At 45.7% G+C, this 18,435-nt stretch overlaps 1 protein-coding gene across 1 annotated transcript in view; it reads right to left on the bottom strand.

Annotated features, from left to right (window-relative positions):
• The window catches only part of LOC141106744 (uncharacterized), a 54,655-nt gene that overhangs the window by 16,935 nt on the left and 19,285 nt on the right, over positions 1 to 18,435 (bottom strand). The window contains 3 exon segments of the mRNA XM_073597672.1: positions 9,480 to 9,575; positions 9,831 to 9,926; positions 10,219 to 10,324. Of these exon segments, the coding sequence (XP_073453773.1) occupies positions 9,480 to 9,575; positions 9,831 to 9,926; positions 10,219 to 10,324 (298 nt within the window).

Genomic DNA, 18,435 nt, shown 5'->3' with positions numbered 1-18,435 from the left:
ACTCGTTGATCAATGCAAAAAAACTCAAACACATATACCAAGGGTGCTCAAGCTTTTGAAGAGCGGGGGCCACTTAAGTACTGTATTTAATCGGTGGATAACACACACTTTTTCCCCCTGAAAGTCAGGGGGAAATCATGTGTGTGTGTGTTTTTCACCGATTCCTGCTGTCTGAGGGGAAGAGGGGCGAGCACCACGGATTACACACAGCCACAATCTCCTGTGTACCTGGCGCTCAGTCACACACAGTCCCGCCTCCTGGCCTGTTGGACCACTGTTTTGTCTATCTTAGGAGCCGTGACTGTGTGTGACTGAGAGTCGGGTACACAGGAGATTGTGGCTGTGTGTAATCCAGCACTGGTGAGGCTGCAGATTGGCAATGAGCAGGCTCCATTAGTTGGCAATGGTGAGGCTGCAGATGGGCAATGGTGGGGCTGCAGATGGGCAACGGTAAGGCTGCAGATGGGCAATGAGCAGGCTCCATTAATTGGCAATGGTGAGGCTGCAGATGGGCAATGGTGGGGCTGCATTGATTGGACTGTGACCCTTATTTTGCTTCAAATTTATTTAAAATGTAACTTTTTTTCCTAAAACTTCCCTCTTAAAATTAAGGTGCGTGTTATACGCCGATAAATACGGTAATTTGGTAACCAGGGGTGTGTCAAAATGAACTGAATGGTCTGAATTTCAAATTCTTTATTTTAAATAGCATAATGAACATTTTCCACCTGCAGCCGCTGAATGCCAGTGGGAGGGAGAGGAGACGTTGACTTTTAGCGGTTGCAGGAGGAAAATATGGACAAAATCAGTTCCTGTATAGGCCGCCCTCGCCACCCCTCCTGTCCAAGTGTAAAATGTGCAGACCCCCTGGAGAATGGGACGGGGTCATCATTGCAACCCCTGATGCTACACCAGTGGTTGGGGATGTGTGGTAAAACACATCTCAACTGTGGGGTTATACCAAACCCCCAAAGTCCAAATGTAAATTATGCACTTACTGTCCTGAGCCCCCTCTAAGGCTGCTTTCACACTGTGGGTGCAGCACAGTTCATAGGTTCTTTACCGGGATCAGAGATGCGGTGTGTCCGAGCGACACACCGCACCACTGATCGCCACTCTGTGCACGAGTGGCTTATCCTGCTGGACGCCATATGACGCCCAGTGAAGATAACTTAACCACTTTGCGACCGTCATTCTGCTATATGATGGGCGGGAAGTGGTTAACTACCTCAATACTCTAGTTCTGGGAGGGCGTCCATAGATGTTCTCCCAGAACATGCCTCAGGTGCGCTCTGTGACCGCTGTAGCCTTTGTCCAATCACAACAGACCTTTACCATGTAATCAGCTGTGTCCAATCACAGCTGACCACATGTAAACAAACTTGCCGGTTATCAGCATTCCTTTCCTTATCGGCTGTCACCATGCAAGGAAAAGAGAGCCGTTAACCGGCATGGCTGACAGGGCACATTTACACTGATAATCAGGGCACTGATCATAAGTGCCCTGATTGTCAGTGCAGCCTCGTCAGTGCCCATCGGCGCAACCTCATCAGTGCAGCCTCATCAGTGAATGAAAGTGAAAAATTAGGATTTTTTTTCTACAGCTCACCTGTAAAATCATTTTCTTGGAGTACATCACGGGACACAGAGCATCCACAATAACTAATTGGGTTATACGCCACCTATAGGTGAATGGACACTGGCAAAAAAAAAAAAAAAAAAAAAAAAAAAAAAGACAGGAAGTCCTCCCTTATATAACCCCTCCTACACAGGAAGTACCTCAGTTTTGTAGCAAGCAATAAACTTCCCAGACAAGAGGGGAGGGATCTCTGTGTACCGTGACGTACTTCAAGAAAAGAATTTTACAGGTAAGCTGTAGAAAAAAAATCCTATATTCTTTATTGTACATCATGGGACACAGAGCAGCCATAATAACTAACTGGGACGTCCAAGCAATGCTTTTTGAGGGGAGGGAACCCATTATAACCAAAGATTTACCAGCAGAACAGGATCTATATTGCTGTATGCAGTACACTGCATCCAAATGCAACATCCTCCTGAGTCCTAACATTCACTTAATAAAACATAGTGACCAAGTAACAGCCTTGCAAATCTGAGCCATCAATGCTTGATGACAAACTGCCCATGAAGCACTCACTCTTCTGGTAAAGTGTGCCCTTCCCGGAAAAGGCGGAGCCTTACCCTTTAACCCAGAGATATGCAATTAGCGGACCTCCAGCTGTTGCAGAACTAGAAGTCCTGTGAGGCATAGCAAGACTCTGACAGTCACAAGCATGACACCCAGAGGCAGAGGCATGATGGGACTTGTAGTTTTGCAACAGCTGGAGGTCACCTAATTGCATATCCCTGCTTTAAACCATATGCCTGAACAATCACTTGGCGGATCCACTGAGAAATAGTTGACTTAGATGCTGCCTGTCCCATCTTTAGACCTGGCAATATAAACAGAACATCAGAATATTGGACCCTGTGAGAGCAGATACGGACGGAGTGGAAGAACCCAGGGGTTTCCCACCGCCAGTCTTACATTCTGGCCGTACCAAGTCCTTCTGGGCCAGGCCGGAGCTACTAGGATTACCAACTTTCTCTCTTCCCAGATCCTGCATAGTAGCCTTGGCAACAGCCAGATTGGGGGGAAGGCATATATCAGGGAAAACTGATCCCACGGAATTATCAGGGCATCTGCCCCTAAAGACAGCGGGTCCCTGGTTCTGGACACAAAGCTGTCAAGTTTCCCGTTGAACCTGGACGCCAGCAGGTCTACATCCAGAACCCCCATCGGCAGCAGATTGATGCAAAGATCTCAGGATTAAGGGACCACTCCCCTGGTAACATCTGCTGGCAACTCAGAAAGTCCGCCTGCCAATTCTCCACTCCCAGAATAAACACCGCCGATAGGGATGGAACAAATCTTTCTGCCCAGGTCAGCATGCAATGCACTTCCTTCTGGGCTGTCTGACTCCTGGTGCCCCCCTGGTGATTGATATATGCCACAACCATGGCATTGTCCAACTGGACCCTCATAGGACATCCCTGTAGTCTGGAAGTCCAGAATCTTGGAGCCAAGCTAGCTGCCCGAATCTCCAAAAGGTTGATGGGCAAGCTCTTCTCCCTCCAGGACCACTCTCCCTGGACGGTAGCCTCCTCTAGGACTGCCCCCATCCAGAGAGACTGGCGGCTGTCGTCACCACCTTCCAGACCACAGGTAAAAAAGGACCTTCCGTTTACCAGATTCCTGGTCAACATCCACCAACTGAGACTCTGACGCACCCTCAGCCGAAGAAACATGTGCCAGTCCAGAGTCTGGATAGTCTTGTTCCAGACAGACAGAATGTTGCTCTGAAGTGGTCTGGAGTGGAACTGTACATAAGGGACTGCTTCGAATGAAGATACTATCTTCCCCAGTAGCCTCATACACAGGCAAATGCAGGGATATCTTTTCCCCTTTATGACCTGGACAAGGTTTTCCATGACTCTGACATTCTCTGGTGGCAAGAATACCTTTGCCTTGACTGTGTCTAGTATTAGCCCCAGATACTCTAGGCGCTGAACCGGCTGCAGGGCCGATTTTGACCAATTCAGAACCCAACCCGGACGCTCCAAGTATTGAACTGTCCGAGCTACATTTCGCCTCAGGTCTCGAACCGTTTGATCTATCAATAGTAGATCGTCCATGTATCCTGCAACCGATATTCCCTGAGATCTTAGAACTGCCAATACCGGAGCCAATATCTTTGTGAATACCCGAGGCACCATGGCTAACCCAAAGGGCAGTGCCACAAACTGAAAATGTTGGTAGCCCACCGCGAATCGCAGAAACCTTTAATGGGACCTGCAGATTGGCACGTGTAGGTACGCATCCTTGATGTCTATGGATGCCAGGAATTCTTCCCCGTGTAAGGAGGCTACCACTGAATGAACTGACTCCATTCGGAGAGAACGAATGACCAGAAATTGATTCAGAGCCTTGAGGTCCAGAATAGGCCTTACACCTCCATTTGGCTTTGGAATTATGAAAAGATTTGAGTAAAAACCCTTGAATCTTTCAATGATTGGAACCTCTGAAATCACTCCTGGTAACCTTAGTTGATCTATTGCCTGAAGAAAAGACCTCTTCTTTACCGGGTCTATGGGGACGTTGGACCTTAGGAACCGAGAAAGGGGGGCACCTGAAATAACCCACCTGTCTCGGATCACTTCTTCCCAGGTGTCTGAGAACCACGTGAGTGGGGGAGCCCCTTCATAAGGAAGGCTTGGGACTGACCTTAGGGGGTCTCTGGCCCCAGGGCTTTTTCTGCCCTTGGCCTTGAGGCTTTCCCCTAGAACCAGACAGCTGAGGCCGTCGATACTGCCTGAAATTAGAAGTGCTGGGTACTGAAGCACTAGACACCTTGAAGGAAGGTCATCTGCTCCTCTTGTTAACTGGTAGACGCGCACTCTTACCCCCTGAAATCTTCTGGATATATTTATCCAGGTTTTCTCCAAATAGCCGCTCCCCATGAAAAGGGAAAACCAGCTAGTCATCTTTTGCAGGATAACTCTGCAACCCAGCTTTTTAACCAAAGAATACTGCGCATATGTACTGACAGCAGGGCCTACCGGGACATCTGTTGTATGGAATCCTTAAGGGCATCTACTGTGAAACATAAGGCCAGAAGTAATTCTGCCAAATCCTCCGCAGGTACCCCTTGAACAAGAACACTTAGTTACCCACTTCACCTGGTCCTTTAAAGACTGACAGATACCGATAGCCGCCACTGCTGGTTGTACAGCAGACCTGGCAATAGCAAATGAACTTCAATTTCTTATCTGCTGGATCCCTAAACACCTGGGCATTATCTACAGGACAGGTAAAGCCTCGTACACATGATTGTATTTTCCGAAGACAAAACCACAGATTTTTGTCCGAAGGGCGTGGCCAGGAACTTGTCTTGCATACAAATGGCAAGGAATTGTGGGTCAACAAACACGAACATAGTGACGTACTACGTGTTTTTTCAGCTCTTTAGCTGCACCCTTTGGGCTCTTTCTGCTAATTTTGTGTTAGTAGAAGTGTGGTGTGTGTTGATTTGTGCTTTTCATTTTGCCCTTTTCATTTAGTTTCTGAACGGCCGTTCGTCAACCAGCCATGTTGCGGCATCGGAGGAGATAACGGGTTATTTATTATTGGCCTTGGATTTATTGCTTTGACCCAAGTCCAGTCCAGGAACAGGATTTCTTGGACCAAAAATTGGTTGCTTTATTAATCGTGACCAATTATGTCATATGCCTTTGCTGTGGGAGCTCTAGGAGAATAATCCGGATGATTTTCAGAATTATCTCCGGATGACGGACCCCTGCTTTTACCAACTCTTGGCATTGTTGACCCCCTATATTAAGAAGCAGGACACATGCATAAGGCTTTTATTTTTTATTTTTTGATTGAATAATAATGATTTGATTTGTTATATTTTCTATATTTTTGGATGCATAGAATGCACTTTTGGGTTAAGTTCTATTGGCAGATAGCATGTCTAATTTTATTTGTTTTTTGTTTTTTAATGCACAATAAAAAAAAAAAAAAAAAATGTGTAGAATAATACTCGGCTATGCGTTTTACTTCAAAATGACAGTTTGGGAGTAGGCAGTTACATTTTAAAAAATACAATGTAAAATTAACAAGGGACACCAACATAGTTGCATCTATGATTTAAAAAAACTACGGAATAATGGTGTTGTGGTGACTTGCACCAAAAAACAAACAAACAAAAAAAAAAAACAACAAGTATAATAATATTATTCTTGATATCACTAGAAAAAAAAAGCCTTTGAAAATGTGTTTGCAATAACTCCATCAGTATCACCAGCAAAGCAGCTTCATTATTATCCCATTAAAGAAGAGAATTGTGCGCTGCATTTCGAGATTTCATAATTTTCCACGTCACGAATGTTAATTCTCCATTACGAACGCTAGTTTACAAGACCGACCGCTTCTGGCTCATGCTTGCTTCCGAGCATGCGTGTTTGTACTTTGGACTTTTGTCTGACGGACTTTTGTACACACAATCGGAAAATCCGACAATAGACATTTGTCCGTGGAAAATTTATAAGCCTGCCATCCAACATTTGTCCGTGGAAAATCCGACAACAATTGTTCAATGGAGCGTACAAACGGTGGGATTTTCCGCCAACAGTCTGTCATCAGACAATTCCCGTCGGAAAATCCGATCGTGTGTACGAGGCTTGAGACTCTTATTCACAGAGGAAATAGTGGCGTCCACAGACGGCATGCTCCATTTTCTTATAAACTTTTTCTCCATAGGGTACAAAAGTGCAAACCTGTTAGGAGGAATAAACAGCTTATCCGGGTGATCCCAGTCAGCATACATGATTTGCTCTAGCATGGATGCAAGGGAAAAGCCTGCAAACTCTGTGGAGGCTGCAGAGATCCTAAAGAAGAAAAGGAAACTTCAGGGACCTCCACAGGTGGCAATTTGAAATCTGATTGGACCATCTCCATGAGGGACTGGCTCAGCAGTCTCTGGGATTGAAAGGCTGAAAATGGTTCTTCAGAACCTGACACCTCAGAAGTGGAGTCTGTGGCCTGACCTTCCTCCCGGTCATTCATTGCCACTCCTTCCACATCTACTACCCAATCCTGTTCCAATGCAGGTGGGGGCTCAGGTGAAGGGGATCTATCCTGTGTCCTTCCACCTTGGGAAACTGAAGCAATCATACCTGCTATTTTCCTCTCTAGCCCAGCTAAAGCTGATGCTAAGTCGTCCTTTGTAATGTAGGTTGAGTCAGAAGCATTAGCTGTTGCTACAATGCCCGACAACCGTAATGGCTCAGACTGGCCAGTTGCCTCAGGTCTTTCAGGAGAGTTAAACACAGCAGATGTAAGGCTAGCATCCTCCAATACTGATGGTGGTGCATTTGCACCCCTTCCTGCTGCGCCTCCCCCACTCCTCTTCCGGGAAGACATGCCTGAGACAAAAAAAAATCAGAGGTAAAAAAAGCTCACCTTTATGCACTTTAACCGCTCTGTAAATACTACAGCTCTTACAGGACCTGTGGTGCCCTGATCCATCCACCCACAGTGACTCACGTGCCCAGCTGATGCCACTCTGTGTCCCCTCCAGCCGGCTTACAAAAGCCTAGGGCTGGAACAGCTCCTAATATGGCCGATTCCGCATCTATTGTGCATGTCCGGTGTGCACGTTTTACAACGTGCATGCTTGTAGCATCCTGTGCAGATCTCACACACCTCCCACGTGCACATTCTTCCGCACCATTCCCGTGCACGCCCCCTTCGACCACATAAACAGCGATGGGAAAGGGCCACCAAAGGCGCCGGCGTAAGAACTAGATGCACAGGGGCAGGGGAATCTGAACAACCGCGAGCCTCCTGATAGGATCAACCTGGCTGGAAGCTCCACAGAGAAGTGCCTCCATCCGCAACACCACTGCCCCCAGTAGACATAAAAGTTATGACAACACCTGGTTCTAAAAAAAAAAAAAATGGTTTGACAAGTGCAAAAAAGCTTTTAAAACACTTACCAATCCCGCATGACGGCGGGTCTTCGTCTCTTGGACCTTCAAGGACCGGGTCCCCTTGAATATGGGGCCACTCCCTTGGACCTGTAAAGCACCCTGCCAGAACTCCTTTGGGATCTTTTTTCTTACCAAGGATCCAGTTTCCCAGGGTCCAGTGCCCAAAGGGTCACATTACAGGCAATACCTCGTAGTCTTCTTGTGTAATGAGGTTTGGGTACCATCCATTTTAGTGCATCACTGTCCGGATGGATCCAATTATATAGCCCTTTAAATGCTTCAGGATCTGTTCCAGGACCATCTTCTTAGCTAGCTCATGGAGAGCTTCTCCAAACCGTGACCATCACCTTACAAGACCCTGGCGAAAAAAACGGAGGTACTTCTTGTGTAGGAGGGGTTATATAGGGGAGGAATTCCTGTCTTTTTTTTTTTGCCAGTGTCCATTCACCTATAGGTGGCGTATAACCCAGTTGGTTATTATGGCTTCTCTGTGTCCCGTGATGTACGATAAAGAAAATTACTTATTTGCAAAAAAATTAAAAATTTCCGTTCGTTTTCATTTGTTTAGCAAAAAAAAAAAAAGTCAGTGGAGATTAAATACCACCAAAAGAAAGCTCTCTGTCTAAAAAAAAAGATAACATTTTCATATGGGTACAGAAAGGGGGTGGGTGAAAGTACACTTTTCCTGGGACAGGAGCTGGCGCTACAGAGGAAGCACCGGTTTATGTGGCGCCTGCTCCCTCCGCACCCACTCACTTCCTCCAGCGCTGGTTCCATCTACTTGATACTCTGGGGTGGCAACCCACGATTTGGGCTTGCCGACCTGCCATCCCAGAGCATGAGGCTGCAGGCCACATCAGAGGGCTCCACGGGTCACATGTGGCCCATGTGCCACTGGTTGAGCACCCCTGATGTATACCTAGCTTAAGAAAAATAAACAAACACAACTATATCTCCTTTAGAGTTAGATCATAGCTAAAGGAGATTTTTAATACATACAGTATATACAAAGTTTTCAAGCTGATTAGTGAATTGACACAAATACAGCAGATTAGTTGTATAAAAACATCATGCAAGCCTTTTTTACATTTGAATACATTTACAACTACCTCTGTTCCTGTATTACATATCTTGGCCTTACAAATGTGGTCCTCATTAAGAGGAAAAAGATTTATTTTGATCACATATGGAAGGTAAGTATAGTTCAGCCAGTAAACTGGATGCATTTCACAGAAGAAGATCTGCTTCTTCAAGCAAATATTGGAAAGGTTTTCCTTATATCATATCTCTGTGACAGTCTCAGAATGTCTTTGCATTGGATCACAGGAGATACAAAGGAGGCATTAAATAAACCCCTAGCATAGAATTCCTTCACCTGTATAGGCCAAAAGGGGATCAACAGCTTGTTACTTTCCTCCTCCCTGTTCGCATTGAGGGTTACGTCAGGGTTTCTCAACCAGGGTTCCTCCATTAGTTGCTGGGGGTTCTTTGAGCAATGAGAAATTACTACCTCTCAGATATGTTCTCACTGACACCATTGATCTTTTTTAGTCATCCGTAAAGGGGTAATTCTTCCCACTGACCACCACACTAATGTATCATGAGCTTTAGCTATAGTTATTTTTAATAGGGGTTCCCTGAGACCAGAAAGTTATTTCAAGGGTTCCTCTGTGTTGAGAAGGTTGAGAAAGGCTGGATTACATGAATCCCCAATGCACCTGCTCCTCTTTGAATGGGAATAGAGGGAATACTACTCCAGGGTCAGAAGGATCTTGTATGTATGAATTTACTATTTTACAGTATCCGATTTACCAGCCTAATAATCCAATCTGGAAAAATTTCTTAAAATCTCTGAAATAACTTTCATTGGACCATAACAGATACTATTATATTATAAATAGCTGCATTTAGTGATTATTACTAACTTGTGTCAATTACTGTGGGAATTTCTTCTTCTTTAATCCTCACATGACCTCCTTCTTCCTTCTCAGCTTTGACTCCTCTCTGAATGTCTCCGGGATCTGTGAATAAAGATGAGAGTGAAGCCCCCTGTACTGAGATGAATGAGAGACCCCAGAGAGTGTGTGTGGGGGGAGACTGGTCATGTCTCTTGGTTGGTACCACACATGAGGCTGGGCACTCCCCCACTGGGCACATACTGTCTCCCCATTACATTCTACTGACAGAGGAGGGGGGAGAAGAAGAGATTGTTGTAGTGACTGAACAAGGAGAATCTGGGACTCTTCCCTGGATTTACCGTAGTGTTTATTACTCACCTGTGCTGATCTCTATAGGAATTTCCTCCACTTTAATGCTCACATGTCCATCTTCCTCCTCCCTGGCTTTGATGTCTCTCGGAGTGGCTCTGGTGTCTGTAAATAAAGATGAGAGTGAAGCCCCCTGTACTGAGATGTATGAGAGACCCCAGAGAGTGTGTGTGGGGGGAGACTGGTCACATCTCTTGGCTGGTAACACACAATGACATGATGTGAGGAGGAGAGCCGGAGTCTAATAGAGGCTGATGTCTCCTGACTCCCCCACTGGGCACATACTGTCTCCCCATTACTGTCTACTGACAGAGGAGGGGGGAGAAGAAGAGATTGTTGTAGTGACTGAACAAGGAGAATCTGGGACTCTTCTCTGGATTTAGTGTTTATTCCTCACCTGTGCTGACCTCTGGAGGGATTCCCTCCTTCTCCTTACATGGATCATCATCCATCGTAGACATCTCTTCTTTATCTTCAACTTTAACCACAATCAGGCCATCATTCTAGATAACACAGAAAAATATCCAATTAATGATTCGGAGGAATATTCATTTTTTATCTTAAAAACCTTAGTCCCATCTACCTGATCCTCCTGAGGGATCTCCTGATGTTCCTGTTTGGAGTCCCGGGAATACAGAGGACGGGGACATCTCTCTGGGGGATTTCCGTTACTGGATCCATCTGTAGGAAACACACACACTGACTGAATACATTGTTTCTATGTCTTTATATCAGAGGATGTGTGTATCTAGGTGGATCCTCAATATTCTTCTCTCCTTTACAAGAAATGAAAGTCTTCTCTTACCTGGCGATGTGAGGGGCGGTCGGTTCTCCATCATGACGTTCCTATAGAGATCCTTGTTTCTTTCTGTCTACTCCAACTTTTCTGTATGTCTCTGTATATAAAATATAGGGGGGGGCTTATAAATCTCACAAAATCATGAAAAACTAAAACAAAAATTTACCTTGAAAATAGATGTACATGGCACAGTGCAGTTTGTGCCTCTGTCTCGGAGAGGACAGTTCCACTAACAGAAGTCAAAGCATATATTGCCATTACACATGCCTGATGAAGGAGTCCGGAGTGGTCCTGAAACACTGTGTGTATATAATATAATATAATATATATATCACACACACTTTGCTTATATGTATGCAATTGCTTTAGTAAAGTTTTGGAGGTTATTTTGAAGATCTATGGGGTGCTGGTGATGTATGCTTGGAGTTGTGTAGATACTGGTTCCCTCCCAGATGGCAGTCACTATGGCGTTCACTTCTTTAGGCCAGGGGTAGGCAACCCGGGGCCCTCCAGCTGTTGCAGAACTACAAGTCCCACCATGCCTCTGGGAGTAATTGTAACTAACAACCTTGCAATGCCTCATGGGAAACAGCTGGAGGGCCCCAGGTTGCCTACCCCTGTTTTAAGCCGTCTCCTAGAATGTGTGTAATGGGAATATTCTACTTGGTTCTCCTAACAGGCCACACGCTCATCACCATAAGAACTAAATATTGTGAATAGTTGTAACTGGAGGGTCAGCATGACAATAAAACCAGTCAGACTACAAGGCCCAACAAGTCCTTCATTCCAAAAAGTGATGGCTCCCTACCCTGCACTGAAGGAGACGTACATGTATGCACTTGGTTCCATCATTTTAAAGTGGTTGTAAAAGTAGAACATTTTTTTTTTTTTTTAACCTTAAATACATTATCTGCATGAAGGCTAAGAAAACTTCTTTACACAGGATCCCCCCAGCCCCCACTCTCCTGAGCCTGATCTCAATCCAGCGCTGCATCTCTCTCCTTGGTGGACATACAGGCAGCAGCTGGAGCCATTGGCTCCTGATGCTGCCAATCACAGCCTGTGAGGAGTGGGCCGAGCCAAGCCACACTGCATGTGTCTACGGACACACACAGTGCAGCTCGGGATCAACCCCACACAAGTGCCGCTATAGAAAGTGGTTTGCTATGGGGACACCAGGCAGGGGGAAGGAGCCAGGAGCACTGGCGGGGGATCCCAGAAGAGGAGCATCAGGGCTGCTCCGTGCAGACCAAAAAAAAAAAAAAGTAGCTCATAAAGTTTTTATAAACCATAGTCAGGAAATCTCATCAGACATTCGTACAGGTTCCCCAAACAACGCCATTTGTGGTGAAACGTACGTCGGGAGGTTGACGCTCTGACGTCATCGCCATTTTCAGTGTGGACGGGTGCTTGCTATGCCGGCCGGCTGTTTGCTGTATTTTTACATACTCATGTGATTTTCTACCTTTATCTATTAAATCGTTTTTATCAGTATTACACTATGGCCAGTTTCTTTTTATTTACATGCATGTGAGATGTCATTTTGGAGTCTCTGCTGTATCCCCCGGTTCCTGCCGCAAGCAGTCCAGAACGCCAATGGATCTCTCATACTGCTATTGAACATAAGCTGTGGTTGGCTTGCCTTGCGGTAAGCGCATTATTTGCCTGGTGGTGGATCACGTAGTGTGGTGTGGTTAACCAATACTGAACACAAGCTGTTGTTGGCTTGCCTTGTGCTACGATGTATACAGTCTAAGAGCACCATCTGGATTCTCCACACCAAGACGTGATACAGGTTGGTGTTCGCTTGCCTTGCGGTAAGCGCAATTATTGGGTATTTGCAGATACTGTATGGGTTGTCACTCAAATTTTTTACACCGTTGACTCTGGTTGGATTCACCCAAGGGGTCTTTCTTGGACTGTTTTCAGATCATTACTTCACATTTTTATTTTCTGTTACTATATATGGACACTTATTTTTATTCGCAAATATTACATATGGACACTCATGTTTGATTCATACATACATGTGTTGACCCATGTACTTTTCATAATTTGATTTTTAATATTTTTCAACATCTTTGTATTTATATATGTATTTCCTCACGGAAGTCTTTGAGATTGCTTCACGTGTTTCACTTATATTTAGCGCGGTTATTTCTTTTTTATTAGTTCTTTTTTATTCGTACAGCAGCTTAGGCAATCTAGCGAGCATCAATGGTTGTAAAATAAGAGAATCATTGCGGAAGTCAGATAAATTTAGCCTCAATCATCGGTCGTGATCAGTGGGAAGATAGGGCCCCATCATTGGCGCCGGTGGGAAGATAGGACCACGTCATAGGCGCCAGCGGGACGATTGGATCCCCACCATTGACGCCGACGGGACGATTTGATTTTTTTTAATGATTTTTTTATCACTTTTTATTATTTTTTACTCTTATTTTTGGATTTTGTCATTTCTTGCTACATTTTTTTCTTAGTTTTCCTCTTAACATTTATTATTTTTTTATTATTCTTTTTTTTGTTTATATATATTTTTTTATTTTCATTGCATATATATTTTTTCTATATCTTAGTTTTGATATTTCTTACTGTAGACAAAATGTACATTCACATGGTGGTATACATACAGTATCTCACAAAAGTGAGTACACCCCTCACATTTTTGTAAATATTTTATTCTATCTTTTCATGTGACAACACCGAAGAAATGACACTTTGCTACAATGTAAAGTAGTGAGTGTACAGCTTGTATAACAGTGTAAATTTGCTGTCCCCTCAAAATAACTCAACACACAGCCATTAATGTCTAAACCACTGGAAACAAAAGTGAGTACACCCCTAAGTGAAAATGTCCAAATTGGGCCCAAAGTGTCAATATTTTGCGTGTCCACCATTATTTTCCAGCACTGCCTTAACCCTCTTGGACATGGAGTTCACCAGAGCTTCACAGGTTGCCGCTGGAGTCCTCTTCCACTCCTTCATGATGACATCACAGAGCTGGTGGAGGTTAGAGACCTTGCACTCCTCCACCTTCCGTTTGAGGATGCCCCACAGATGCTCAATAGGGTTTAGGTCTGGAGACATGCTTGGCCAGTCCATCACCTTTACCCTCAGCTTCTTTAGCAAGGCAGTGGTCGTCTTGGAGGTGTGTTTGGGGTCATGTTGGAATACTGCCCTGCGGCCCAGTCTCTGAAGGGAGGGGATCATGCTCTGCTTCAGTATGTCACAGTACATGTTGGCATTCATGGTTCCCTCAATGAACTGCAGTTCCCCAGTGCCGGCAGCACTCATGCAGCCCCAGACCATGACACTCCCACCAACATGCCTGACCGTAGGCAAGACACACTTGTCTTTGTACTCCTCACCTGGTTACCGCCACACACGCTTGACACCATCTGAACCAAATAAGTTTATCTTGGTCTCATCAGACCACAGGACATGGTTCCAGTAATCCATGTCCTTAGTCTGCTTTTCTTCAGCAAACTTTTTTCGTTTGTGGGCTTTCTTGTGCATCATCTTTAGAAGAGGCTTCCTTCTGGAATGACAGCCATGCAGACCAATTTGATGCAGTGTGCGGCGTATGGTTTGAGCACTGACAGGCTGACCCCCCACCCCTTCAACCTCTGCAGCAATGCTGGCAGCACTCAAATGTCTATTTCCTAAAGACAACCTCTGGATATGACGCTGAGCACGTGCACTCAACTTCTTTGGTCGACCCTGGCGAGGCCTGTTCTGAGTGGAACCTGTTCTTTTAAACCGCTCTATGGTCTTGGCCACCGTGCTGCAGCTAAGTTTCAGGGTCTTGTCAATCTTCTTATAGCCTAGGCCATCTTTATGGAGAGCAACAATTCTTTTTTCAGATCCTCAGAGAGTTCTTTGCCATGAGGTGCCATGTTGAACTTCCAGTGGCCAGTATAAGGCTCGGTTCACACTAGGACGACTTGTCAGGCGACCTAGGTTGCCTGACAAGTAGCGTCCCGTTCAGTACAATGGAACCGTTCTAATCGGAGCGACGCAAGTCGCTCCGACTTAGAAAAAGGTTCCTGTACGACTTTGGGGGCGACTTGGGGCGACTTGCATAGACTTCTATACAGAAGTCGTTTTGCAAGTCGCCCGGGCAGTCGTGTGCAGGTCGCCTCAGCGAGGCGACCTGCAAGTCGTGCCGCCTCTGGTGTGAACCGAGGCTTAGAGAGTGAGAGCGATAACACCAAATTTAACACACCTGCTCCCCATTCACACCTGAGACCTTATAACACTAACCAGTCACATGACACTGGGGAGGGAAAATGGCTAATTGGGCCCAATTTGGACATTTTCACTTAGGGATGTATTAACTTTTGTTGCCAGAGGTTTACACATTAATGGCTGTGTGTTGAGTTATTTTGAGGGGACAGCAAATTTACACTGTTATACAAGCTGTACACTCACTACTTTACATTGTAGCAAAGTGTCATTTCTTCAGTGTTGTCACATGAAAAGATATAATAAAATAATTTACATAAATGGGAGGGGTGTACTCACTTTTGTGAGATACTGTAGTGTTTTTATATCCTTATAAAGCGGTCAGGATACTAATTACATCACTCAGCACCTGTGACAGGTGGGGGTGGTCCTATTAAAGGAGTGTTGATTTTGTTTACCTTATGTTTTGCGGAAGCAAATTGTCAGTGTGAAACGCATCAACCTATATTCAAGGTCCTGGTGGCAATCACTAGTACAGTTCTAATAAACACTGTTGGACCGGCGGTGGTGTGCAGCCAAATTATTTTTGTCTCTACTACTACTACTACTACGGATGAGAGCCGGGGGATAGCACCCAGTCCTCTTGGATATTCCACTCACCTGGAGCAGCTTACCGCTCTCTCTTTTCCCTGCCGGTGGGACAATAGCACCCCGTCATTGTCGCCGGTGGGAGGACAAAAGCACCCCCCCCTCTTAATTGGCACCACGTGACAATAGCGCCCCCTCATCATTGGCGCCAACGGGACAATAGCACCCCCTCACTGGTGCCAACTGGACAATAGCACCTCCCCGTATTGGCGCCAACGGGACAATAGCACTTCCCCTCATTGGCGCCATCGGGACAATAACACCCCCCCCTCATTGGCACCAACGGGACAATAGCACCCCCCTCATTGGCGCCAACAGGACAATAGCACCCCCCTCATTGGCGCCAACGGGACAATTGCACCCCCCTCATTGGCGCCAATGGGACAATAGCACCTCCCCTCATTGGTGCCAATGGGACAATAGCACCTCCCCTCATTGGTGCCAATGGGACAATAGCACCTCCCCTCATTGGCGCCAATGGGACAATAGCACCTCCCCTCATTGGCGCCAATGGGACAATAGCACCTCCCCTCATTGGCGCCAACGGGACAATAGAACCTCCCCTCATTGGCACCAACGGGTCAATAGCACCTCCCCTCATTGGCACCAACGGGTCAATAGCACCTCCTGTCATTGATGCCGGTGGGACAATAGGGCCCCGTCATTGGTGACAGGACGAATGGACCCCACCAGTGATGCCAGGGGGACAATAGCACCCTATCACTGGCGCCATTGTGACAATAGCACCCCATTATTGGTGGTGGTGGGATGATAAAACACGGCCATTGGCATCAGTGGCATAGTCAGACCCCATCATTGGAGGGATAATAATACTCCATCATTGGTGTCAGTGGGATTAAATGTGTCCCAATCCTTGGGTGTCATTGAATGTGAGCACAATAAAAGCCCACCATTGCATTGGATAACTGACCTGATATCACACCCCTACTCTGCTCTTTGAGTGTCAGGAGATCCCTCAGCCCAACACATCCCCATCCATATCTGATGTGCCAGGAGCTGGAAGGCACTGGGCTCCTACAGTTTGGGAGATTGAGGGCTGGGTCATACCATAATATGGAGCAGGAAAGGCACATTTCCCACACATCAATGCACTGCCCTTGTGAGATGGGAGCAGTTATCATTGGTAACGGCATTCCCAACGCATCTATCAAATGCAGTGTGTTTGCAGCCACCAAATTGCATATTAGTGCAGATGCAGTTTGGCACAGAGCGATTTGCAAAAGTAGCGCCTGTACTCATTTTTGTGTATATGGCAACCCATTGAAATGAATGGGCTGTCAAAACCGCAACATGCAGGAAACCGCAAGAAAGCACACATTCTGGTGTGACCCGGTGTTCTGCCGAGAAAGTTCCGCTCGGCGGATTAGTTCCCCCCTCTACTGCGCATGCGCAGTAGAAGGCGGCGGAAATAGCCGAAGCGGAACAGCTGAAAATCAGCTGTACACGGCGCCTGTAAGAGGGCCCCTCGCCACACTTCGGGCACGGCCTCGCTGCGCTCGGCATTTTTAGATTCCCCCTCTAGGTCCACTTGGATAGTGGGAGAGGAACCTGGACCCAGAGCGCAGGCGCCGTGTACAGCTGATTGAAGCGTTTGAGCTTCGGCTATCTCCGGCGGCCGACAGTAGTACGTACTGCGCAGGCGCCGCGCCTGCGCAATACAGGGGGGGAACCTATCCGCCGAAGGAACTTATTCGGCAAGACACCGGCCCTTAAGCTCCCAGAAGACCACTCCAAAATATCAAGAAGGCCTGCCAGCAAACTGCACAGGCTATGGCTTCCCAGAGACCTGTGCTGCACAGCCCCGCCCCCATTTAATGTTCTACACATCAGAGGACTTGCAGAAAGATGAGGTGACATGGTGCCCCATCCAGTCCACACTGGGCCCCCTTCATTCATAAGAAGATATTATTACCTCCTCCTCGCTGGGCACACACTCTCCAAGCTCACACTGCTTTCATCAAGTCTCTTGGAACAATAATCCCTCTCCTAATACTACTTCCGGGCTTCAACAAAATGGCCGCCGTCCCTCCTGCTCTGAGGACACTTGCTCTTACTATCTAACTGATCAACACCCTCTAGTGGTGGTGTTTCATCAGATTTGGCGACCCGTCAGAATGTGCAACAGAAGTGACGTTTCGTCACCGCCATCTTGCTACACCCCGCACTCCTCCAAAATAAAGATACATCTTATTACACCTACCGGAGTTTTGCATGTTACACTTTTTTAAACAGGGGTATTCTTACTTCCCTCATTCATACTTTTGCTGATAGGTGTCCCACATATATATATATATATATATATATATATATATATATATATATATATATATATATATATATATATATATATATATATATATATATATATATATGGGACACCTATCAGCAAAAGTATGAATGAGGGAAGTAAGAATGAGGGACACCTATCGGCAAAAAAAAAATAAAAAAAAAATATATATAATCAGCAAAAGTATGCAGGCATAGGACACACCCCATGCCACGCCCCCTTAAAGGAGAATTGTACAAAAAAACAGGATTGGTTAAACCCACAAGTGCTTTTTTTTTACCACTACTATTCATTTATATTGGCTTGTGGAATTTACAAATGCAGCAATTTAGAAATCAGATGAAAGGTTTAGCGCTGGGAAAAAAGAATAAAAAAGTGCATTTTATATACAATTATATAGATCAGACCCAAATGAGGAGGAAAGAGGGACAGAGGGACATTGCTCCAAATCAAGGACAATCCCTCGAAATCAGGGACAGTTGGAAGCTATGTATACAGTAACCAGCCACTTTATTAGGTAGACCTGTTCAGTTGCTTGATAACACAAATTACTAATTAGCCAATCACATGGCAGCAGCTCAATGCATTTAGGCATCGAGGCGTGGTGAAGATGACTTGCTGAAGTTCAAACCGAGCATCTGAAAGTTGATTTAAGTGACTTCTAACGTGGCATG

Source organism: Aquarana catesbeiana, linkage group LG08 (genome assembly GCF_042186555.1).
Source record: "Aquarana catesbeiana isolate 2022-GZ linkage group LG08, ASM4218655v1, whole genome shotgun sequence".
NCBI classification, from domain to species: domain Eukaryota; kingdom Metazoa; phylum Chordata; class Amphibia; order Anura; family Ranidae; genus Aquarana; species Aquarana catesbeiana.
The sequence above is the reverse complement of the archived record's forward strand: the minus strand, read 5'-3'. Positions and strand labels throughout refer to the sequence as shown.